Source organism: Hemitrygon akajei, chromosome 20 (assembly GCF_048418815.1).
Source record: "Hemitrygon akajei chromosome 20, sHemAka1.3, whole genome shotgun sequence".
Classification (NCBI taxonomy): Eukaryota; Metazoa; Chordata; class Chondrichthyes; order Myliobatiformes; family Dasyatidae; genus Hemitrygon; species Hemitrygon akajei.
This window is the reverse complement of record NC_133143.1, coordinates 27,578,479-27,605,135: the sequence shown is the minus strand read 5'-3', so window position 1 is coordinate 27,605,135 and position 26,657 is coordinate 27,578,479. Positions and strand designations below refer to the sequence as shown.

General features: G+C 42.4%; 1 protein-coding gene across 1 annotated transcript in view; it reads left to right on the top strand.

The window, feature by feature from the left end:
• Nucleotides 1-26,657, top strand: part of elmo1 (engulfment and cell motility 1 (ced-12 homolog, C. elegans)) — a 224,673-nt gene that overhangs the window by 57,481 nt on the left and 140,535 nt on the right. The window contains exons 4-9 of the mRNA XM_073024050.1: nt 578-650; nt 4,317-4,367; nt 7,825-7,994; nt 14,326-14,361; nt 23,566-23,665; nt 26,367-26,518. Of these exons, the coding sequence (XP_072880151.1) occupies nt 578-650; nt 4,317-4,367; nt 7,825-7,994; nt 14,326-14,361; nt 23,566-23,665; nt 26,367-26,518 (582 nt within the window). The remainder of the gene's footprint in view (nt 1-577; nt 651-4,316; nt 4,368-7,824; nt 7,995-14,325; nt 14,362-23,565; nt 23,666-26,366; nt 26,519-26,657) is intronic.

Below are 26,657 nucleotides of genomic sequence, written 5' to 3'. Positions count from 1 at the left end.
CAGCTGATGCAGTGATAAGGCTCCAGGCTTTTGCCTTTGTATAGAAGGCTTCAAATCAACTGCTGTTAAATAGGATTATTTATTGCGATACATAGCCCAATCGTGGGACAGTTTACAATGACCAATTGGCCTTCCGTCCCGTACATCTTTGGACTGTGGGAGGAAATCAGAGCACCCGGAGGAAACCCACATGGTAATGGGGAGAAAGTGCAAACTCCTTACAGGCAGCGGTGGGAATCGAACCTGGGTCGCCTGGACTGTAAAGCGTCGTGCCGCCCTTAGGCAGGTACTTGATGGCTTTGAAATGGTGGGCTGAGGAACCGGTGTCTGTGCTGTATGACTCTCTGATGCCCTCATAACTACCTGCTGCCATATTGAAGGATCCATTGTCCTTTGTACATGTGGAGCACATGATGTTGGGTGTGAATGTTCATGTCTTCTAGCAGGTTAATGGATGGTGAAAGGAGTGAGGAGATGGGAGTCAGTAAATATCAGAGTGAGAGTGATTGTAACATTCATTTGGTTTTCTGCTGCTGTAACAGTGCAGGAAATTAACTCTTCTTTTTTTTTTGTTCAGCTGGTCTCTGCCATCGCCTGAAAACTATGCTCTGCAGTACGCGGACGGCACAAACTTCTACATCACTGAAAAGGCAAGGTTGCATGCTTAAAATGTCCCTTTTGTGTCTGCGTGGATTGGTATAAAAGGATTTTCAGTAGCCATCAGAACTGAACACACAGATGGACGGAGTGAAAGGAAGTCTCTTGTCATTTCTAGTCCGGTTTATTTCATGTCACATTGCAACATGTGCAGAGTGTGTGGAGCCTGAACAAGCAGCACACATAAGAGAGAGAGGGATGGGGGGGAGGAATGAGGACAGACAAAAGTTCTAGTAAGATTTAACGGAGGAGGAGTTTGAGGGCTGCTCTAGCATTAGTAATGTGCTTTCTATGTAAGGTCAGATTCTGACTCCACTTAGCAACAGCATTGGCAGAATATGACTGTACAATTGATCTGGATATGACTTCACATTTGTTTCTGGGAACAATGAAGGATTAAGCAGGAATATGAAGTGCGCTATTCAGTATTGACAGACACAGTAACGTTGACAGATTGCTCTCCATAAGAACACAATGTTCTCTCAGTACCTTATGATTTGCAGCAAATATTGCATGTTTTGCTCCTCTATTTCATTAAGGTACCCTCGCAGCCTCTAAAGATACTTCGGTATTACTGCTGGACAGGGTCTTGTTCCTACACTTTTATTTCTATTAACATTGCACCTTGTCTCAAGAGCTTCACAGGAGTGTTTTCAGGCAGAATTTGGCACCAAGCCAGAAAGGAGATAATGGGAGATTTGTCATGTCATGTCATATCACTTGCAGCTTGCCTCAAAAGAGTGAAGGTGAGAGTGGGTTGAGATAAAATCCCAGAAAGGGAGTGCCAAAGACAAGGTGGCCCAAGTGAAATGGGAAGGGCAAAGGCGTCAAGTTATAGGTCTTGCTGCTACCGAAGTCCATTATGGGATCTGAAAGCATGTAAATTCTAACATCGCTGTTATTTGATGGATCAGGAGACAATGTAGATCGGCATGTGCTGAGCTGATGGGTGATCTAACTGACCCTTCTTCATGAGTTAGTGAATGAAGCAATATTAATCTTTTTACCTCGGGTCCAAATTTTACATTTCTCACTTTGTGCAGTCTGCAAAGGAAAAAGATCAAGGTCTGCTTGAGTTCATGCCAAGTCCAAGCATCATCTGGTTTGGGGGCATTTGGATGATCCATTTTTGAATGCATTCAATATTCACTAGCCTACCGAATAATAACGTTTCTGGGTCTCTCATCTCAGCTGTGAATTGCCAATCCCTCATACTCCAAACACGCCCTCCATGTGACACAGCATTTCAAATCACAGGTGTGAGGAGCAGGTCAGTTCACATTTCCAAGCGTTCCCAAAATTCTGCTGGTCAGACCAAGTTCTAGCTGCACTCACTATCTCCTCTGGTCTTCTTCCCGTCTGTACCACCCTCATTCTCTACCATTACCCTTGATACCTCTGCTCTGTTGGAGTCCATGTTTGTGTTACTCTGCCCTGCACCCATCGGGGATGTTTCATGCCATCGGGGGTGTCCCCGATGCACTCCGAAACTGATTAGAGTTGACTGTCTGTTGTGCTCAACCTCTAACTTAATTGGAGCACTCTTGAGGTATCTCCTTGTGACCTTTTGAAAAGCCTCTATGTGCTTTTTTTTCATAGTGAGGTTTAGGCTGATAGAAGGCTGCCCTCATGTGGTAAAGTGGATATTTCAAGAGATGAATGTGCATATTTCGGCTAGTGAAGAAGACTGGTGAAATAACTGGATAAAAATGTTATTGTAGAATAATGAAAAATATAAAATTCAAGAGAAAATTCATGTTTCTTCTTTTGATGATTCATTCTTTAGCCTTCATTTACACTGAGAACATTGTAAATTAGAACATTAGAAATAGGAGCAGGACACTGTTGATATAGAGGACTAGCAGGAGGCCATTCTGTCCTTCGAGCTTGCCTTGCCGTTTAATGTGATTTTGCTCGTTTCTCATCTCTTCTGTACCAGTTCGCAATTGCCTTCGATTGCCTGATCTTTATTTACTTCCTCTTTAAACCTTCAAAACCCTGCCAAAGAGTGTTCACCTTCTTTGAGAATTTCCTACGAATCTCATTTTTAGAAGACTACCTCCTAACCTTGCACAGTGATCAATGCTAGTGTTTGCATTTCAAGCATACAGTTTTCTTTTCTGTTTGTAAATTGTTTAATAGTTCTAAGCCACTTCATCTCAACCAGTCTTGTGTGTAACAATTAAATTTTCAGCCCACTTGTGGATGAACCATTTTCTTTTCTGTCTTCCTAATGGATTTATCTACAATTGTCTTTGAATTGTCAGCTATTTTCTGTTTTTATTCCAGATAAATAATTACTCCTCTGACCTTGCTCATGAAGTTCATAATGAACTTGTCAGCAATTTCACATCTCACTTCTTCTCCAATGACAGCAACTTTCATTTTGTAGTTTTAAAATATATTTTCTTATGACAGCGGGAGTGGTTTGGCTCTTTGAACCTATGTTAGGCCTCAGAGCAATTTTTTCATTCCCTTTTTCTCACTTTTTTTTATATCAAAGTCCTGTCCCGAGCCTTTGTGGCTCATCAGGCTGGTGCTTATGCTGGTTTCTGAGTGACTGAGAGTACGAGACTTCCCCCCGCCCCCCGGATAGGACGCCAGTCTATCGCAAGGTTGAACCTCAACATTTTTTTTTGCCGGTACCCATTTTTCAGCTGGGTAGACTGGAGCATTGTGTGGTTAAGTGCCTTGCTCAAGGACACACACACTGCCTCGGCTGGGCTCGAACTCACGACTTTCAGGTCGCTAGTCGAACTCCCTAACCACTTGGCCACACGCCACACACTTTTTTTATATATAGGAGCAGAATTGGGCCATTTGGCCCTTCGAGTCTGCTCCACCATTTCATCACAGATGGTCCAATTTCACTCCCAGCCCCAATCTCCTGCCTTCTCCCCGTATCCCTTCATGCCCTGACCAATCAAGAATTTATCAACCTCTGCCTTAAATATACATGTGACTTGGCCTCCACAGCTGCCTGTGGCAAAGAATTCCACTGATTCACCATTCTCTGACAAAATAAATTCCTCCTCGTCTCTGTGGAAATCATAGTTGAGGGTGGGGGGGAGGGTGGAGCCAGCATTCAAAGTACTGGTCTGGAAGGTGTAATGGTCAGAACAGCTGGGAGAATGAAATGGAGTTTCTGTAGAAAGCATGGTGTGAGGAAGTATAGTTAACACAGCAGGAACCTGTGGGTTGCAGTGCACATTGGTTGTTAGCACAATCCTGAAGTGGGATAAATAGGATAGGAAGGGAGGATTGGAGATTGAGGAACTTGCGTGATAATGGCCATGTAGTGATGCAGAGATGGGGTGGGGGGGCCCTCTGCTTTCTTTCTCCATGGCCTGGCAAACCCCAGCCCAGAGTGATGAGATGTGGAGAAAAAGCTTTCGACAGCGGTCATGTCTGATGACTTGCTGTAGTTAGCTGATATGTTCCACGTAAGAATAAAATGTTGATGTATTATGCATAGAGATCCATTACTGGGATTCTTGGACATGAGCTGGTCAATTGAACTGTGATCAAGAAAATGTCAAACAATGGTGGTCACCAACACTGAAGGCAGGGAAAGAAACAATAAATTACATCTGACGAGAACACTTGATATAAAATACATGTGTCACTATCTAACCAGTTTGATTTTTATTCTTTTCCAGAACCGCAACGAAATCAAAAATGGTGCAATCCTTCGATTAGCGTCATCACCAGTAAGTAGCTTGTGTGCTGTTCATGTTTCTTTCAGACTAGTTATTTGTTTAAATGCAATTTTAACATTATTTTCTACACACTTTTTCTGTATTACAATGACTGGACTGACAACCTTCAACAAACCCAGTTGAGCTGGTGCTGAAGGCTGTTTATTCCTTTTGGTTGCGGGACATGGGTGATTCACATTGCAGTCTTTCTAAGGAGTCGAAATGCACTTGTTATCCCCCAACATCCTGTTTAATATTTATATTTTGACCATTATTCCTAAAATAGAATGAATTTGGTCATTATCACATTCTAATCTTGCAGAGCATAAAGTGGCTGCTCGATTACACAAGCAGCAATGAGATAATGACAATTACAAGAGTTGACCGTGGTGCAAGAGCAGTTCATTGGTTCATAGCTCCCTGGCCAAATAAAGGCTTAAAAAAAAATTCTGTCATTTCAAATTGTGCTATATCTTTTTATAGACAAAGCAGATGGGCTGAAGTTTAAAACAGCGTAACACAGACTTTAAAAAAAATGTTTGAATCTCTAGCCTCGAGTGGAGAGAGAAAATGGTTCAGAGTGGGAAGGTCAGTCATTTTCAGCATTGCCCCCTTGAGAATGAATCAGGATCGTGAGAATCCACTGAAGGAGTTGCTTTCAATTGATCCTCAAGGGATCTTACAGCATTTGGGACTTGCAGTATTAAGAAATAAGGCTGAACTTTGCAGCACAGTAATGTGATGTCCTATAGACATCAACAATGACTAAGAGAAGGGACTTAAATGATGTTTTGTTTCCACACCCGTCTGAAGCTCACTGAAAAGGGCTGAAAATGTTCTGGTGGTACACGCCCAAACCAGAAGCCGTGAATGAACCAGGAGATTGGTAGTGTGCTGCGGGCTGGATCTGTGGCATTCAAGACCGGTGATGCAGAACTATACAAGATGTACAGATATTACGATGGAAGGCTATATTAAGAGTGAGAAAACAAATCTGATTGAGGTTAGAGATGGAATTGGATGTGTGTCAGCTCTGGCAGGATTTGCAGGCCATTACTTCCTATAAGGTGAAACCTAACATCATGAGTAGCTGTGATGCTTCACTCCGAGATGAGCTCTGTGCTTTTTGTGCGCACTTTGAAAGGGAGAATAAAACTACACCTGTGTGAATCCCTGCAGCGTCTGGTGACCCTGTGATCTCCTTCCCGGAGGCTGCTGTCAGAACATGTTTCAAGATAGTGAATCATCACAAGGTGTTAGGCCCTGATGGCTTAGCTGGTAAGGCATTGAAAACCTGCCGCCAACCAACTGGCGCGAGTCTTCAAGGGCACCTTCAATCTGAAGTCAGCGATTCCAGCCTGCTTCAAACGGATCACAGCCATACCAGTGCCCAAGAAGAGCAGGGTGAGCTGCCTCAATGGCTGTCGCCCAGTTGCACTCACATCCACTGTGATGAAGTGCTTTGAGAGGTTGGTCACGGCCAGAATCAACTCCTGCCTAAGCACGGACCAGTACCCACTGCAGTTCGCCTGTTGCCACAATATGACAACAGTGGATGGAGTCTCACTGGTCCTCCACTCAGCCTTGGATCTCCTTTATAATAGCAATGTGGAGAAGACTCATTGGACCAAATGGCCTAATTCTGCTCCTATATCTTATGGTCTAATACCTACATCATGCTGCTGTTTATTAATTACAGTTCAGCATTCAATACCGTCATCTCAGTACTAATCAATAAACTTCAAAGCCTGGGTCTCTGTACCTCCCTCTGCAAGTGGACGCTTGACTTCATCGGGAGACCACGGACGGTGTGAATCAGAAATAATATCTCCTCCTTACTGGCAATCAACACTGGAGCACTTCAAGAATGCATGCACTACTCTCTCTACACCCACGACTGTGTGGCTAGGCACAGCTCTATCCGTTTGCCGATGACACCACTATTGTGCAGATTTCAGATGGTACCAAGGAGGCGTACAGGAGTGAGATACATCAACTGGGGAGTGATATCACAACAGCAGCCTTCCACTCATGTCAGTAAGACCGAGGAATTGATTCTGGACTTCAGGAAGGGGAATTTGAGACAACAAACACCGGTCCTCATTGAGAGATCAGCAGTGGAAAGGGTTACCAGTTTCATGTTCCTGGGTGTCAACATCTCTGAAGATCTATCCTGGGCCCAGCATATTGATGCAATTACAATGAAGGCATGACAGTGACTATATTTAATTAGGAGTTTGAGGAGACCTGATATGACACCAAAGACACTCACATATTTCTATAGGTGTACCTTAGAGAACATTCTAACTGGCTGCATCACTGTCAGATATAGAGGAGCGACTGTACACAATTGGAAAAAGTTGCAGAAAGTTGCGAACTGAACTCTATCATGGGCACCAACCTCCCCAGCATTGAGAACGTCTTCAAAAGGCAATGCCTCATAAAGGTGGCGTCCAAATTTAAAGACCCTCATCACCCAGGACGTACCCTCTTTTCATTGCTACTAATGAAGGTCCAGGAGCCTGAAGGCACACACTCAACTCTGTAGAACCAGCTTCTTCTGCTCCGCCATCAGATGTCTGAATGGATGATGAATCCATGTATACTACCTCAAGATTTTTTTTGCTCCCTTTTAACATTAGTTATTTAATTTTTAAAAATATATTGCTTATTGTAATTTGATTTTTTTATTACTATGTATTGCAATGTACTACTGCCATAAAACAAATTTCATGACATATGCCAGTGATGTTAAATCTGATTCTGTTGTGGGTAACATCACGTCCAATTTGTACACAATTGGAGAGCTCCCCACCTGTAAGACATAATGCCATGGGGTCCTTTATGTTGACCTGAGAGGCAGGTGAAATGTTTTACTGCGCAAAGGAAAGGCAGTACTTGATGGTACAGCATTTCCTCAGTACTGTGCTGGGATATATCATCCTGTAGCAGGAGTCCCCGATCTTTTTTTATGCGATGGACCAATACCATTTAGTAAGGGTCCCGTGGATCCCACATTGGGAACCTCTGGCCCGGAGTTTCTGTTCTGGTCGTGGGTGGGCTTGGAGGACACAATTTAATTGCCCAGTTTGAACTGTCCCCATGTAAATTCTTTTTAAAGGTTGTTTAATCTGAGATTTCCACTGCACCATTAGTGGCCCTCCCAGCTTCTGACAAGAATATTAGAGTTCCTAATGAGTTCACTTCTTGGTGACGGCTGTATAGAACATGACTGTCTTGTTGAATTCATCTGTATATTCCCTTCAGTGTGGATTAACCCTTTCTATCTAACACTGTTTGGGTTGGTTTACGTACTTGGGGGATCCTGTTATCCATGGAACTGTGCTCTATTTTGGATTAAGTTTATTAGAGAGAGAGAGAGAGCAAGGGCTAAAAATGTTTTTTTTTCGCCTTCAGTACATTTTCTGCCATGTTTCTTCTTGTTCTTGTCTCCGTGTCACTCGTCTAGACGCAAACTGCGCAGGCTCTCCATGAGAGAATCCAGTCTTCCAGCATGGATGCCAAGTTGGAAGCCCTGAAAGACTTGGCTAGTCACTCCCGTGACATCACCTTTGCCCAGGAGTTTATTAACCTTGACGGCATCTCCCTGCTAACTCAGATGGTGGAAAGTGGATCTGAGTAAGTGTCTGTATATCGCGATGTAGCTCTGAGTTCCAGTTAAAGTGAACCGACCGGCGGGTGGGAAGAGAGAGGCCCGGTGGTACAAAGTGTTAAATGTTTTACGAAGCCGACACTAGGGTGGGGGTGGAGGAGAGAGTCAGTTTCAGATGTATTGCAATGTAAAATGTGTAATACACCTGGATTTTAGTTTTAAAAAAAACAGTTTTTCAATTACTTCTTGGGATGTGGCTGTCAATGGCAAAGCAAGCGTTTATGACTTGATTCTAATTCCACAGTGCATCTGTTCAGGCATTTCGGAAGGCTGTTTAGAGTCAGGTATAGTGGTGAATCGTCATAAGCCAGACCAGGCTAGAACAGCATGTTTCTTTTCTGTCACAGAACTATTTGAGGTACTAATAACCATCTCAGTATTTGGAACAAATTCAAATTCTCAAAATGCCAGCAGTGTAACTGAAATATGCACTCTCTTAATTCTTGCTCCTGAAGCATAACCCGTCTCCTCTGTTGGTTCGGTCTGATGTTTTTCCAAGTGTCGACAGAGGCTGGACTTGCCACTGAGTTATATCCAGTTCTCCTCAAGTCTCCTAGAGCAGCCTGCCACTAACAGCAGCTCTGGTTCCCCTCTGAAAAATTCACAGTCCAGTGCTTCCTCTGCTTTAAATAATCTCAAGTCAGACTCAAATCGGTCTGTAATAAAAAAACAGTGAGCTGAATCTTCCTGCCTGCGGCTAAAGGGAACTGACGCCATTCGACCATTCTTACTGAATTCTGGACCTTTTGAACTTTAGACCTCCTGAATCCAGGAATTAATAGGTGACAGCTAATTTGCCACTGTGTTGCCCAGCAGGGCTTGGCAAGGAGGTCAGCAGGGTAGTCTGGTGTCCCAAATTAAATAGGCAGTCAAGAGGGAGTAATTGCAGAGAAGGGGGCCGGGACTGGTGGGACTGCTCAGCAAAGAGTCAGAATGGAGGCTCAGGCTGAAAAGCAGCCTCAGCTGCCTCATAAAATAATAGAGTTTACGACCCTGTGATCTTCCAACCCACTTTGCGTAAGTTAGTGCAGACGAGTACATGAATTAACGTGGATTCTGTGTCCAACGTACCCAGCAGTTCTCTGAACTTGGAGTGGGGGGTCACCATGCCCTAACCGTGTCACCGGTACGAGGGTGGCACCTTCCTCCATGTGCTTCCTTTATGCTGCTCCTTGTTATAGAAGGAATTAGAGTGGAACTGCTGGCAAATTCATGGATGGTGAGCCCAAGGGTTATGGGCATCGCCCACAAACTCTACTGAAGAGAGCCGCACTGTACAACAGCAAAAATCCTCTGTGAGTTGTGTAATTTTTTTTTTTGCAGAGAGCATAACATTAGTCACTTTGCCTGGAAGTGCCCTCATCTGTGCTGTCAGCTGGTCCCACTCTTCTGCTCGCCTGTTGTTTGTGGAACACTGCAGGCATTTTCTCAGTAACAGGGGTATGCCCTTTGACAGTGATTAAGTGCAGTGGGTAAATCTTTTGTGGAAGGGCGGCCCGCTGCTAGAGTAAGTCAAGGAGTGAACGGTACCAGTGTGTGTGGGGGGGGGGGGGGGGGGGGGGGGGGGGAGGGAGGGAGAGGAGAATTTTCAGGTGCCCCTTTTGCACAGATTTGGACAATTGAATCCTCCAATACTGTCAACATTGGGAGAGAGAATCTTGAATGCTGGGAATGATGTGTACCCGGGGCTGCAAGAGTGCACGTGCCCTAGTCAGCCGAGGAAGTGTGGATCCTTCCTTCCTTGGCATTTAGTTTCAAGCTCCTGAATGTTTTGTGTAAGAACTTTTGACATTTGGAGCTAGTTCACTGAAGTAATCAAGCCTCATCTCTGCACCACCTGGAGGCAGTTCTGTTGCCTATGTATTTGAAGTGGTGCGTTGAGGTGAGGAAGTAGAAGTTTGTACGTGCCCACTCTGCATTTGTTTCTCTTTAATTTTACTTAGTTAATCGCATGATGGCTTAGTACCTCTTTTAAAAAATATGATCAGCTATTAATATGTTCTCTAAGCAACATTCCTTTAACTTCTCGGCTTATACACAGTCAATTTCAGGACGGAGTCAGAGTAGTATTGAGGACAAGATCAGTAATTACAAAAAGGGAGGGAGGCAGCATAATCGAGAATCATTTCAACACGTTAACTTTTGGGAATATTTCTAACCGGAGGAGCGAAATACAACTATTTGACTTACAATTAGATTTGCGTGGCAGGGATAAATTTTCTTTGAACTTGCTGAAACAAAGCTGCTGTAGTTTATTTTAAGCTTCATGGGATGTGGGTGAAAAGGAACTACAATTTAGAGAGGCCACAAAGTAACACCCCATCACTGTGGGCTTTGCTGTCACAGAGGATGTTAATTTATTGCCTGCCCTTTGTTCAGCCGTATTTCTGTCTCACTCCAATCGCAGTGCTCTCACTTCTAGCCCTGAATGCAGCAGTTGTTTCAAGTTAAAGGATTTTATTCAAGCACAGAGAAAATAAGGCTGCATGATTTGATACGATATCTTCGTGATTACACCTGTTAAGAAAGAGAATTAACAGTTCCAATATAGGGTAGTGTAATTTCCTTTTTTTTTGCCCGATGAAGTCTGTTTGGTGTGAGTAATAGTTCCTGTAGATGCTTTAATGTGCAAGGGGGAATAAGTATAGACTATTAGCTAATAACTTCTATAGCTGTACAAAGGTTACAGGAATTTAGAGAACTGAAGAGTGCAGAAGTAGGTAAAGTGAGTGAATTAAATTGTTGAGGTCCTGCAGCCGAAGGTCTCACTCTGTTTACATTTCATAGAACACATTTCTGGCTCCATTTTAATACTTGTGTTCTTTTCCAGAGTGCTTTTGGTTCCACACGTGTCAAGTCTTGTGTGATTTGATTGGTCATACCAGCTGGAATGGCATAGAATGTAGCTAGCTCACTTATAAAGTTGCTAGGAGCTCTGAAGGTTGAGGGATGGAAGTAGGGCAGCTACTTTCAGACGAAGAACTGGTGTGCTAGTCATGTATCGCCTTTATATGCTTCATTATTACAGAACAGAAACTGCCAGGTTAACACGAGTTGTTAAACTTTCACCCGAAGCTTTGGCATAGAGGTTCCTCACAAAGTTTTCAGAACTGAAGAATGTTCTTATCTAAGATGGAAATTGGGCTTTAAGCTGTACCATTCCTGAGCCTGTCTGGCCCTACAGTGGACACTTGCATGCTATTCAGTGGCTGCAGCCAGACAGTAAACAGGAACAGAAAGCAAGATAGCTTCCTGTTCAACTGGTACGCTCGGCTGAAATCGTACCAGATAGAGTTTGGAGTGTACTTCAATTTGAAAAGCATCTGTTTTCTGATTAGATGGAAACTATTTGATTGTATATTGCATTGACAATGTAACTTGATTTAAAGCAAGAATAAATCCGTATGTTCTCGACACCCAATCCGATTACTCAGTAAGATGATCAGATGGATAGAGGGGTAATAATGTTTTTTCTATATTCCTGCCTGTATTTTTTTTTTGTCTAGTTGTGCTGGTGTGGGTGGAACAGTGTATGCTAAAGAGGTTTCACACTGGATATTTGCCAAGTTGTCCCATCTTTTTGAGTCAGTAGAGTCCAACCATGCAAGACCATTAAGGGATTGGTAATTAATAAAATCACAGTGCATCTCTGGTTAATGATAAAGGTGTCATGATTCTCCATAGTCTACATCTTTGAACTGTTCACTTTTTGAGTAGAGGACATTGTTCCCTTGTGCATGGTGTGCTGTTTTATGAAATTATTTTCTCTCTTATCCGATAGAAGTATTGTTTCCTGATACCTATTGCTGACTGATGCTTACCCCATGTGTCCTTCCTCCACGACATTCTCTAGTCAATGAGGATTTATAATTTGGTCAGCCGTAAGAGCCACACACGACTTTGCATTTCCAACGTTCTATCCACTGACACTTTTAATCAAGAGGGAAAAAAGGATGCTTGGGTTATTGGGGTCCCTGTGTCCTACAAGATTTATTACACTGTCATCATTCGTAGGGAGTAGCGCTCTTTCCTTTGAGTTGGAAGTTTCAAAGCCCAGTTCAGGCCTCTCCCCGCTGACTTAAACACAGCCATCCCGTTCGGTTCACGGCCCAAGATCATGTTGCCACTTTCCAAACGGATGCCTTGCCGAGGCACCCTGCCACTCCAGGGTGGCAAACCTGAGTGACCGTGCCAACGTTTATGAGCCTCTGTTTCTCTGAAGCTGATTGCCTGGGCCATTCTCACATTTGTGGGGGCTTGCTATGCACAGATTGGCTTCTGCATTCGTTACACTGCAAGTATGGTGATCTGAAAAGGGATGTGAAAGGCACTGAATGAGTGCAAGCCTCGATAAATCTCTTATTGATCATGAAATGAATCTAGGGCAAAGTAGAGACGTACTGGAGGGACGACGTGGGGACATTTATTCATGGACTCAAGGGAGGACGACTACACAGATTTTTTTCAGGACTTAATTTGCACAGGAATAATGCATACCTGGACATTCTGGACAAAATATTGATATTAATATATTTTAAATTCTAATTGCGATGTAACTCAGTATTGCTGATAGTACTGCAGCTATGTCAAGATTTTGAGAATGTGGAACTCTCTACCTTGTAGATTGGTTACAGCAAACCACATTAGAGGCAATTAAAAAGGGAGCTGGATAAAATAGCAGGAGAGGAGATTAAGAGGACATGCTGGCAGGATGAGGTAAAGAAGGTGAGAAGATCTATGTGGAGTGTAAAACACCAAGTAGATAGTAATGGGACCAAATGGTCCATTTCTATGTGATGAATTTCAGTGTCATTCCACGTGAAGTTAATAGACATTGAGAAGGTCCCACAGTGGGTAGAATCTTCCACTGATTCCACACAGTGGCAATTTCTCTCATGGGCATTCAGCCATCTCTTGTAAATCAGGAGACCAGGGGTGTTCAAGATGGAGATGCAATAAATGGAGGAATAGATAGGTTAAGCAGAGCAAAATTAATGTTAAACATGAGAAAGTCTGCAGATGCTGGCAATCCAAAGCAACTCTCACAAAATGCTGGAGGAAGTCGGCAGATCAGGCAGCATCTATGGAACTGAATAAATATCAATGGAAATGACTGAGTCCCCTGACGAAGGGTCTCGGCCTGAAATGTCGACTGTTTATTCATTTCCATAGATGCTGCCTGACCTGTTAATGTTAATTTGAGAACCAAAACATACAAATGTAAAAGGCAAAAGCTATCAGTGCACCTTTTTAAAGAGGTGATGAAGTGAATCTTGCTACCTGTAAGAATTAATGCAGGTAAAAAATTGCTTTGCCATGAGGGCAAACAGAGGATTGGGGTTTACCCAATGGGAGCAAGCATAGATTCAACAAATAGCAATTCCTTAACAATTTCTCTGAGTTCCCATGCCACCCACTGGGTGTTGGGGGTGCTGTGAATCGCTCTGCAATGCTGCCAAGCTGAATTCAAGCCTCTGCTGTCACCACAGCTCTTCTGGAAAACTTTCTGCCTGCCACTTTACTTGTGCTTGCAGCAAAAATGGAGTCAAAGGTCAGTTGCTTTTACCTGCTTGGAAAAATCTCCCCAAGGATGGGGGACACAATAGTGCATTGTGTTAGTGGAGTTTAAGAATTTATAGATTATGTAGGGAGAAACTCTTTTTCAATTGGGGCCATCAGTCATTCATTTATACAGCAGAACCCAGAAGGGAAATTAGAATTATATTTTTGCAGTATATTGCAAACAACCTGAATCTGCAGCCTATAAGACTGGTGGCAGTAGCTTTAGAAACAATAAATATCTCAATAGGTGTAGAATTTAGGGGAAGTAGGACTGACTGGGTAGTTAATAGGAAGAGCCACCATGGGCCATGCAGTTTTCTGTGCTGTATGTTTTGCCTTTACAATTTAGTTCTATTTGGAGAGTATACTGGAAGTTTGTACATAATAATCATAAATATCTTTTATTTTTCCTAATTCAGTCTCTCAACTTCTCCAAGCTGGGGATGGAATGGGGCTTAACAAATGATATTTGCATTTCTTCTGACACATGAACCTGTCATTCACTCAAAGTGTTTTACTGCGAGGTTTGGAAACTCTCAATTCTTCATCAGTGTTTGAATGGGGATACTACCTCTGACTAGGTGTTGAAAGCTATTTTGGGGGTGTATTTTAAATGTCTCTTCAACGTAATGAACTTTTCTGACAGAGTAGAGGAAAGAAATTCAGGGTGCAAATCTATGTAAGTTATATTTTTGGAGAACTGTGTAATATGTGAAAGTTTTTAAATTTTTGCAGACGGTATCAGAAACTACAGAAGATTATGAAGCCCTGGTAAGAATCCAATTGGACAGTCAATTTGTGTACTCTCACTGCATGGTTGGAAATCAAGCCCTTACATTTTCAAATAATGCTTCCCTCTCTGATCTATCGCCTCTTGCTCTGTGCAGTGCTTTGTGTGTGCATGCAATGGGCACTTCAGCAATTTCTCCTCTCTCCACTAAAAAGCAGTTGTTTGTTTGCACTCCTTTGTTCTGCAGTTTGCTTTCCTAACGCGGAATCCGGAATCAGATTGTATGGGATTCAGAATTACACTGACTAAAAATGTTCAAGGCACTTGCTGGCGCTAAGTGCCAAATCCTTGAGCTGTAAATCCTTACCAGAAGAAACAATTTTTTCCCTTATACATTTGTGTCCTAGATTACTTAATTGTGGCAAAGAACATCTCCACTTTTAGAGAGATTTAGCTATGCGATTATGGGTAGAAGATTCAAAGCTGAAGAACTTTCTTCCCCTCTCCTCCTCCCTGGCAGACCTCAGTCCTGCCTTTGGGCCTTTTGATGACACTATCTGGTCTAATGAGACAGACCTATAAGCTGCTCTGTTATGTCCCTTGAGTGACTGTTTAACCTGCTGTTACTGAGCCAGTTGATTAATTTGTCTTTCACAAATGCAGCATAAATGTTTTGTTGTAAAGGTTGTGTAGATTGTTGCTATTTATACAGTTCTAGCATTAACACCATAGTGTAAAAGTACTAAGAATGAAGCCATCCCCATGGTGAAGCTGAGTTACAACGAATATTTAAATTTACTTGGAGATTCTAAAAAAGGACGAGGAGCTATGAATCCTATGCTTTAGTGAGAGGACACCTGGGACATGGTTTCTTGGGAGGGAAGAAGTCAATGGCTTCATTCTGCCTCAGAGTCTAAATCATGAACTGATTGAATTGGAGACCACGGAAAAGAGTTACCAGATGAAATGAAAAAAGACAATGTCCATGTAATGTGTTCAAAAGTTTTCTGTCCATTTTGTATTTATTTACATGAAATACTGTAACTGCCAGGATTACTGCCACCCTAAATGTCACCATAACTTTGTGCGACTATCTAAAAAATATTTAAAATCCTCTGGCTATAGAGTCGTAGAGCCATACAGCATGGCCAAAGGCCTTTTGGCCCAACAAATCCAAGCTGAACCCGGCACCCACCCTCTTTGGCCTATGTTCCTTTTAAGCCCTGCCTTTCCCGTCCACCTTACCTGTGCTTGTCATAATTTTAAACACTTAAGATCGAAGGAATGAAGTCCAAGCCTAGCCAACCCCTCCTTATAATTCAGGCCTTCTGGTTCTGACGACATCCTTGTGAATCTTGTTAGCACTCTTCTGAATTTAACCACCTCCTTCCTATAGCAGGGTGACCAAAACTGTACACAATACTCCCAGTGTAGCTTCATCAGCGACTTTCACAGTGTAATATAATGTCCCAGTTCCTAGGTCAGGAATTAAATAGGTCAGTGACTCTCTGTTGCACTACACATTCTGAGGTTAGTGAGAAGGAGCAGAATGTCTTTTGCAAAGAGAAATTCTACTTGTTTAAAATTATTATACTGTCTGAGGGACAGTGTTCAGGGACTGTCTCTTCATTGTGTAATAAAATTCTCCATTTTTCGAAACTGTTTATTGGGGAGCTTGGTTTGAAATGGGTTCCAGAAGCCCACATTCACTTAAATCCCTTATCCCTCTGTGTGATGAAAATCACTTCATTTGGCTGACTGTAATTAATGATATTGATCATTTTTTTCCAATAAATATCTAGGATAGAAACTAGGATGCAGAATATACATTTACTGATCAGAATCTTAACATCTTGCATCTTATCAGATGTAAATCTTACCAGTTCATTGGTGAACCTTGTACTTATTTTGGTTGTATTGAATTCTCAGTTTCTTTTTCTCTCACCGCAGAATTCTGACGAAAAAAGTCATTCTGTATGGCATGGATTGGTTTGCCTCAGGGTTTGGGGTGGTGGTGGTGGTTTTCTCCTTCATCACCTGCTTTAGTTACCAAGTGGATTTGAAGCCAGGCATATATGCAGAGTGTTATAAACAGCTGATAAAAAAATCATGGCATTGGCCAGTAGAGCATATAACTTGACAGGAGAAGCTCCAGTGGACTGTATAATAATACCAGGGAATAAATCCTAGTTCAATGAGAAATGCAATTGGTAGTAGCACTGGGAATGTCTAAAAATTATTTCGAGATTCATTGAGGCTGCAATGCAGGATAAAAATATAAATAACAAAAGAGAGCATGCAGTTGACAATTTTAAATAATCCCACATCCATTGGGTCAGATCAGAGTTCTGCAGGCCTGCTACATCTAGCTGTGAATGGTGGTGTCTTCTGAAAGGTGGAGGAGTGAGTTGGTTCCAAGAATAACCCCATGCTCAGTGGGAGGGCCTAGCGAACAGTTGATTAAAATAGCTGAGGCACTCGCAGCCAGGTTCAGCAGGAAATATAGCATGGGTGATTGATCTTGACTTCCTCCTGATAATCCCCACCATCACACAAAGAAACAGTTTGGTGTTGCGGTGTTCACCGAGCTCGGCAATTGGCTTGCAGACGTTCCATCACCAGTTGAGGAGACATGCTCGGTGCAGTTGTTGGTGTTTCTCTGTGGGAGAGCTCGTGCTTATAGAGCACCCCCCCCCCCACCCCAATTCGCTTGCCTTGGTCCTGATTGGCTACCCCTCCAGTTGTCCTTTGAATTCTATTAGCTCACGTTTTTTTGTCTCCTAAACAAAAAAAAAACTGTCTTCAGCCAACTTGATTTACTCGATGTGAATCAGAGATTAAGAGATCAGAGAGAATCCAAGATCAATTGCGACACTCTCGAGCTAGCTGCACTTTTAGGCAGGCTGTTCCAGTATCGTGCCAACACAAGGCACTTATGTACACAATGTACTTACATTGTGTTTTACAAAAAGCAGGTTAAATCTAATCCAGTTAGCTACTGCCCAATTAATCTAGTCTCAGTTATCAGCAAAGCTGTCAGGTGGCACTTGTTACCTGCTCATCGATGTTTAGTTTGATCTCAGCATGGCCTTTGCTCTCAAGGTCATGATGAGGTCTAGAGCCAAAGTACTAAATTCCGGAGGTCGGCGAGAGTGACTGCCCTTGACAGCAAGGCAACATTTGGCCGAGCGTGGCATCAAGAAATCTGGTAAAACTGAAATCAGTTTGGCTTCAAGAGGTAAACAACAATGTTTGAAGTTGTATCTCACACAAAGATGGTTGTGATTATTGGCAGTCAGCATTGTAAAAGTTCCACTAGGCAATATTTGGGCCCAACCATTTTGAGCTACTTCATAAGTGACCTTCCTTTTGTAATAAGTTTAATAGTGGGATGTTTGTACGCTGTTAATTTCATTCTTAACTCCTCAGGAAATTAAGGATTCCACACATTCATGTAGCTGGACATAGACAAAATTGGAGCATGGGCCTGGTAAATGGCAAATCACATTAATGTCACATAAATTAAACAAAGACTGTCACTAGCATGAACACCCCTGACATTCAGTGGCATTACTGTTATTCCCACTCCATGTTTTTATTATCAGTGACCTAGAAACTTGTGCAAGTTGGCTGGAATTCCACTTGGTGTATAATTAATTGGGGTGTTTGAACTTGTAGAAAAAAATTGAGTATGAGTGAAGGAACTGGATAAAATATGGGAATGGTCAAATGTAAAACCTGCACGTAAGGCAAGTGCACAAAATTTGTTTAGAAATTCAAAGAAATTCAGGATTTGAAAGATTTTGGTGCTGGGCTGGGCTGGGGGAATGGGGTGATTAATTGGTTTTAGTCCTGGTACTCATTATGACCTGCCATCAGAGTAATTAAAACTTTATGTAGTTAATCCTGTTGATCATCAGATGATCACAATGTTGGCTAAACCACAGAGCAAATTTTAAAGAGAGTCCAAGCCAATCCCTGGTGTCAATAATTTAACTTGTGCTGAAACTGGACAGGCATTGGAATTTGAAGCAAAAATTGATGGTTTTGGGAAAAGATATATTTTTTTTCCATATGATTCCAGCATTTTAAGGGGCAAGAGTTTGGGACTGATCAGGCATTGCTTCACAGAGAGCAAGAGAGATGATTGTTTCATGCTTGTGCATTGTAAGCAAGCACCAGGGAGTATTGTGAAGAGTAGTCAACAGGATGTTACTGGATGGATAATGACTTTTCTCATCCATGTTATAGTTTCTTGTATCTTTATAAATTACTTCCCCAACTGAGATCATTTAACTTGGAGTTGGGTGGGGAGGAGTGAAATTGATCTTTTTGTCATGTCTCTCCTCTTTTATAGATGTTTCTAATAGCCCTCTTCCCCTCATTACGATGCCTGTCCAGAAATATTTGGATTGATTTTCTTGATCGATTGACTCTGAAGGGCAGAGAAAGGGGCAGAAGTTTGCCTGGTGTGCCTTGACACCTTTATACATTGATCTTGGATTGTTAGCACGTCTCCGAAGGAGATGTGACAAAATCAGTACCTGCAGTGAGTGCAAGACCCATTTACCAACAAGACGACATGAGCTGGAATATGAGCTTTGTGCATTTTGGGTCTTTTGCTGCTTTTTCCAGTCAACAAGCACAGTAATTGCTAGTTTAACTTCAAAGTCTGGTGTGTTTGTTTATAAGCATTCTATTTATTGCTGCATCAGTTCTGATGTCAAGTCTTTGATCTGAAATGTTAACCCTCTTTCTCCTGTTACAGATGCTGCCTGATCTGAATATTTCTAGTACATTTTCATGTTTCCAGAATATGTACTTCAATGTTTTTCCATAAACTCCATGCACCCTTTGTTTAGTTATATTTTAGATTTTAAAAGCTGAGTGAACGTCCAGCGTGTGAAAGTAAATCCTGTTCAGACGGCTATTTTAAGTCGGACCATTAGCCAGAAACATGCATTGTAATTATGTCTACATTAACGTCAGCTTTCCCAGGTATAAAGGGACTGCATCATTGTACCCTCAGAACGATTGCTTCCAGCTCCATGCTTCCCTTGTGCCTTTGGTTCATATGTTTTCTGTCTTATTAACTGACGGTCTTTGGCACCGTGCTTTTTTTACAGCCTGCTTTGGTTTCTGCTTGACCTGCTGTGCTGCAGGTCAAGTGCAGGAAGATGGGATTAGCTTTGGGAGATCTTTCTTGAGTGGAACTGACATAATGGGAGGAGTTAACAACATCTTTTTCTTTTTCAATGATTCTTATTGTAGGCATTAGCGTTAGAACACCAACATGCCTTGGGGGCATATACTTAAGGGTTCATTCCAGTTTTTACTGTTTGTGCATTCCTCTTCCATGCATTTATATCTCTCCGTGGCTTGGCCTCCAAACTTTTAGAACCTCCTTCAGTTCAACAGCTCTGAGTTATCCATCTAATTCTGGCCTCTCACACTTCACCATTCATTAGAGTAGGATTTCACCTGCCTAACAATGTCATCATCTTCTTTCTCCCTCCAAATCTTTTGCCACCTGTTTCCATTCTCCTCCGTTAAGACATTTCTGTAAACCTACATCACGTGGAGGAAGATGAGATTCCTACCACTGCTTGTAAGAAGTTTATGTGCTCTCCCTGTAACTGCTTGGGTTTCCTCTGTGTGCGTTGGTTTCCTCCCACTGTCCAAAGACGTATCGGTTGATAGGCTAGTTGGTCATTGTAACTTCCCCCGTGATTAGGCTTGGATTAAATTGGGGGATTGCTAGGCGGTTTGGCTTGAAGGGCCACAAGGTCAAAGCCACACTGCATAATCAATAAATCAATAAGTAGATTAGATTAGGTCAAACACGAGGAAATCTGCAGATGCTGGAAATTCAAACAAGAACATTCACAAACAAAATGCTGGTGGAACACAGCAGGCCAGGCAGCATCTATAGGGAGAAGCGCTGTCGACGTTTCGGGCCGAGACCCTTCGTCAGGACGGTCAATCTTTTTCTATTGGAACAGACACGATAGGCAGAGCAACGCAGCATTGATTGGGTTTCGAGTTGCCTGCCCTTATTTCTTTAACATTTGGCTTAGTGTCAGGTTTCTTAAATACTCCTCTGAACTTTGTGTTACAGGTGCAATAGAAAGGCAAAATGCATTTTCCACACTGTCTGGCACCAGTTCTGAGTCACTTGACTCTTCATGCCTGCATTGGAACTAACCTTTGCCACATGAGGCTCAGTTTAGTGGATTATGAACAGTAAGGACTCAAAGCCACCCCTGTTGCTGCAGAGAAAGGCTCTTCATTGAAGTGACAGTTGTAATTTGATTTGCCAGACAAGATATCCTCTTAAAGAAACTGTGCTGACCTCAGCCTATTTTATCATGTTCCTCCAAGTAATCTTCCCAATTGCTGAAGTCAGGCTAACTAACCTATAATTTCCTGTCTTCTGTCTCCTTCCCTTCTTAAAGAGTAAAGTCACATTTTCAATTTTCCAGTCCTCTGGAGATATTCCAGAATCCAGTAATTCTTGAAGTTCACTACTGATGGAGTCATAGAACACGACAGCACAGAAACAGGCCCTTTGCCCATCTAGTCTGCCTGGTTCCATTGACCTACGTCCAGACTATAGTCCTCCATACCTTTTACGTCCATGCACCCATCCAAATTTCTCTTCAATGTTGAAATAGAAACTGCATCTACCACTCCCACTGGCAGCTTGTTCCACATTCTCACCACCATCTTGAGTCAAGAAGCTCCCCCTCATATTCTCCCTTAAACATTTCACCTTTCACACTTAACCTGTGACCTCTCATTCCAGTCTCACCCCACCTGAGTGGAAAATGTCTGCTTGCTTTTGCTCTATGTATACCCCTCATAATTTTGTATACCTCTATCAAATCTTCTATGCTCTAGGGAATAAAGTCTTAACCTATTCAACCTTTCCCTATCCTGGCAACATCCTTGACATTTTTTTTCAATTTTTAGAAATCTTATTGATATTTTTCTTGTAGGTAGGTGACTAGAAGTGCACGCAATGCTCCGAATTAGGCCTCACTAGTGTCTTTTACACTTTCAAATTAACATCCTAACTTCTCTCTCAGTACTTTGATTTATGAAGGTCATTGTGCCAAAATGCCTCCGCAATCTCTTCAGCTACCTCTTGCAGAACCCTGGGGTCTACATGATTTATTTACCTTCTTGCAAAGCACCTGCTCCTTAGTAATAGCAACGACACTCACCTCTGCCCCCTGACACTCTCAGATTTCTGGCATACTGCTGGTGTCTTCCTCATTGAAGACCAATGCAAAATTCTTATTGATTTTGACAGCCATTTCTTTGTCCCTCATTACTACCTCTGCAGTGTCATTTTCCAGCAGTCTGATATCCACTCTTGGCTCTTTTACTCTTTATATATCTAAGAAACACTCTCGGTATCTGCTTTTATATTATTAGTTAGCTCAACCTCGTATTTTCCCCCTCTTACTGCCTTCTGTTTACTTTTAAAAGCTTCCCATTCCTCCAGCTTCCCATGATTTTTTTTCCCTCTTTTGCTTTTGACTTCATAAGCTGTGACTGTGTTCAGCCAGCTTGAAACTATACTTGGAAGAATAACTGTTCTGTTTGTGTAGAATTAATAGAATTTCAAACATGCGTCTCATTCACGATAATGCAGAATTTTTCAGATATGGTCATTGGAGGGGCCCAGCGTGTACGGTTAGCTTCCTTGCAGTGCCATCTTGGGAGTCCTATATAATACCACGTTAGACAGCATTTGATTTATTGTGGCTGTGACAGCTTTTAAAAAAAAAAATCCACAACAATCTCACTGTGCTTGCCTCTTCCCCCATTACTCCACAGCATTTTCCCGTGCCACTCTGCAAATGTTTGAGGAATTGGATAATTGTGGAAGCAGGCATGCTGCAGTCTCCTAATTGAAATTAACCAATCAGCTTCCTGGAGTGGTTCGTTTTGGAGGTGCAGCGTATCTGCAAACACATTTCACAACAAGGGCTGTTTTTTTTTTCTCTTTTGAGCTAAGATGATCAAATTTGGTAATCAGTGTAACATATTGTCCTTGTGAACTTGTAGAATTGAATCCCATGCCGCTGTTTTGGGTTTGGGTGTTGGTGAATTGCTGCTGATGAAGTTGAATGGTAGGATATTACCACCTGCACACTTCAGCTGGATGCTGAGGATCCCATGGAGCTATTTGAATCCTGACCAAGTTTCCCACCTTGACTCTTCCCTCGCTGGCATTTTTATATGAACCAGTTTAACAAGACATTCAAATTTATGCTGTTTATGGAATGCTTGTTGCATTGGAGTTTCCCACTCTGGAATAAAAGTGCAGGCAGCGTTTAGTTGTTCTTTCATCTTTTTATGTCATTATCAGAGTGTGAGTGCACTATTTGGCAATTTATGTGGAGTCAGGAATGCCTTTTTATTCAAGCTCCCTTTACTGGCTAATGCATATAACCACAAGAAGATCAAAGATATCATCAGTGAATCTCCATCTGACAAGACTCAAGCAAGCTTCATTTTTTTGTTACCTTTTCAACAGCACCAACTATCCTATGAGAAGTTGGGCTGTTTGTGGCCAGGGTTATGCTCATTCTAATCAAATCTGTGTGTGAAATGAGAGGATGTGTGATTAATTACAGAAGTGAAGACATAGCCAGCCTGGTGCATGCATTCCATTGTCTCAGGAAAGGTAACACAGACCAATGCAAAGCTCCACAAATTGCAACGTGATTTAGCACTTGTTGATGGTGCAGCTCAAAAAAAAAAGCAGCATACTGCTCCGTGAGCTAAGTATTAAAAATGTTCAATCTGTACCCTAGCATGCTACTAATAAGGAGGCGAGGCTGCTGTCATTCTTGGCTGTAACTGTCTTTCTGGAAAAAGCTGTGGATGCAATTGATCACTGACCTAATCTGGGAGCCCCTTTGAAATCCAGCGCATGGGAATTGCATGTTCTTCTGCCTGCTTTATTATTATTATTATTATTACTAATAAAACTTCCTTTCAGATTGTGGTGTTGCTGTTTATAAAGAACGCATAATTCAGTTTTTTTCTTCCAGCTGCTCTCCGTGCTTTCTGGTGACTGTGCTACCCATAGGGATTGTTGTCATACCAGTTGGCCACCTTCTGTTTTAATCTCTTTCCTTGTTTCCTGCTTCAAAAGTTGTTCTTGGCTTGTTTTTTATTGTCAAAATTGAGAGACCTGGAATTGACTTGGGGATTGTTTGTCTTTTCAGCTTCGGGGACATGCTGTCCTTCACCCTGACTGCATTTGTTGAACTCATGGACCATGGGATTGTCTCCTGGGACACTTTCTCAGTTGCTTTCATCAAAAAGGTAACAAGATGGCTGGGTTGTTGCAGCAAAGTAGGGTGCAATGCTGTGGGAGGGGAGAATCGATGAACTAACATTGTCTCTGTGCACTGATGCTTCAGTTATCTGCCTTTTCCATAGGGAGATAACAATCTAGTCAACAGGTACAAATCAAAGAAAAGGCTGGACTCAAGGAGTGATTTGGAAGTTCTGATTTTTAGTGAATCCAATTTGGGGCACTGTACTCTGTACATTGATCTTGGAAAAGGATTTGTCTTAGATTTGCCATAATGATCCTGGGGTTAAAACGATTGTGCGATGAAGACAGATTGTATTGATGACCTTGTATTCTCCTCAGCATGGGAAATTAAAGGGTGAACGCTTTTTAGATCATCAAAGGAGTTGGTAGTTTCTATTTACCCCGATTCCCTTGGAGTGAAAACGTAGAAACAAAAAAAAAAGGCATAACCTTAAAAAATTTGAGCAAGGTTATTACAGGATTATTCAGTTAAAGGACCTGTTCTGAGCAAGGTCATTACAGGATTAAGGACCTGTTTTGGATGAGGCGCTGAACAAGGGTGTTGGAGATCTAGAACCTTTTCTCAAGTTGTTGAGGCTGGCTCAACTGAAGATTTCCAAAGTTTAATAGAATTTGTTGCAGAGCCTCTGTGGACAGGTGGTGTTAAGATATGTAACTGCTGTGATTTTAATTGAATGGTGGCAGAGGTGTGAGAGCCTGGATTATTGTGCCTTTTCTCTCTTATACACTGCAGTTAAGTGCTAGTATATCACAGCCTCATTACTCCTGCAGCCTGAACTCCCTGGGTGCTGTGCCGATACGTGAAGTTTGCAGGTTCTTCCTGTGACTGTGTGGCTTTCCCCTTGGTACTTCAGTTGCCTCCCTCGATCTAAACCCAGGTGGGTTGGTCAGTTCATCACCTGTCTGTAGGTGAATTTTGGAATCGGGAGGGAGTTTGTTGGGAATTGCGGAGGACAAAGAACAGTGGGATTAATGCAGGGTTGAAGGGCGCGGGTGCCTGATGGATAGCAAGGGCTCAGTGGACTGAAATGCTTGTTTCTGTGTTGTCTGGTGTTGGTTATTAGCTCACTTGTTTCTGTAGTCCACAACTCTGGTTATCACTACGTTCAAACAGGCAAAAGTAGGAGGTAAATGGTTCTTCCAGTGAGTCGTATCATTCTGAGGGGAGTTTATTGAGGCTCAGCACAGAATCAGGTGGCTGGTGTGTGCAGAGACCGAGTAACCCTGTGAGTGTCCAGGGTTGTGTGTAATCCTGCAGATCGCTTCACCATTTGCACCAGCCTCACCTTCTTAACGGTTTAAAAGTCTCCATTCTCCTCTCCTCTTATTATTTGTACATACCGAATCAGCATAAAGATTGCAAAGTGAATGGGGCAGCGTGTGTGAAATTGAAAGGGCTCGTTTTTCTAAGCATGTCAATCCTGTATTAAATACATTGCTTTGCCTACAACCTTCGGGCACTATTTCCAGGCACAACAGTGGTCAGTAATTCATATCTGATTTACAATTCCTGGCTGAGTGTTGCGCAGGGGTACTTTGGCCCTATGACTACCTTCCTGCGGAAAAATATTTTGAATGCTGAACCACAATGTTTCAATAATGCCCCACCCCTAAAAGGAATCAGAGGCTATTTAGGAATCTTGGCACAGCAGGATTTGTGGTTTGTGATCTGGGCTGAGCAGGAGCTGTGCGGTGTCAGTACCGCAGGCAGATGGTGCTGATGTGTAGCAAATAAACGTGGAACCAGTTATCCTCTGAAAATCTGGTCGTCCCTTGGGTAATGGATGATGGTCAATCCCGGATGATGTGAGCTTACTTTCATGGCAAAGCACCAAGAGGAACGTTGTTACTTGGATGCAGAAGAAATGCTGAAATCACAGGCAATATTTGTGTAAAGAAACCCTTGTCTGAATTTGTGTAAAAGAAACCCTTGTTTGAATTGGTGGTAATGAAGACAAACGTTGGATGGCCGTTATGACATTTCCCTTTGTCTCACATTTGTTTCATCATCATGAGATTGAAATTACAGTGCGGCAAACATTTCAACTTTGGGCTTCAGTGTTTAACTAGTTTCATTGACTTCATCATTAAAATTTTTTTATTATTCTTGAGTGTGGGAATTTCTTTAGAATAAACCTGTCAAATTTGTGGATGGATTAAGAGGGCCAGTTTTAATACTTCCCCATCTGTCTGTTCTCAATCCCACCCTTTCCCCAGCCAATTAACTCAGTATGGTTCAGGAAAGTCTGGAGTAAGCTAAAAGGTTGGCACAGCACTGTGGCCGAAGGGACTGCGTTGTGCTGGACCGCTCTACGTTCTATGCCCGGTGTTCCAAAATACCAGTTTTGCAGAATGTATTATTGTTATTGAGATACAGCCCTTCAAGCTGTGCCACCCAGCAATCCCCCAATTTAACTCTTGGCTAATCGTGGGACAATTTACAATGACCAGTTAACCTTGGTCTTTGGATAGTGGGAGGAAACCGGACCACCCAGAGGAATCCCACACGGTCACGGGGAGAACATACAAACTCTTTGCAGAGCAGCGGTTGGAATTAAGTTGTCTGCACTGTAAGGCGTTGGGCTGGCAACTGCGCTGCCGCACTCTAATGGGGACGAATGTTTATTTGTCCGAAATTCAAAGCAAGACTTTAAACATTTTACTTTTAATTTGTGCATTTGCCAGATAGCAAGCTATGTGAACAAGACTGCAACGGATGTGGCGGTGTTACAACGGTCGCTGGCAATCCTGGAGTCCATGGTGTTGAATAGCTATGACCTGTACCAGAAGGTGGCGCAAGAGATCACTATTGGGCAATTGATGCCGCATCTACAAGGGTGAGATCTCATCCAGCAGCTCTTGCCTTGAAATACTCTAAAATACTGAATTAGATTAATATATTTTGGGTCTGACTTATTACAAAAACAAGTACCATATTTCTGAGCAGAAAGGATCATTGGAAATTGAAAACTGAAA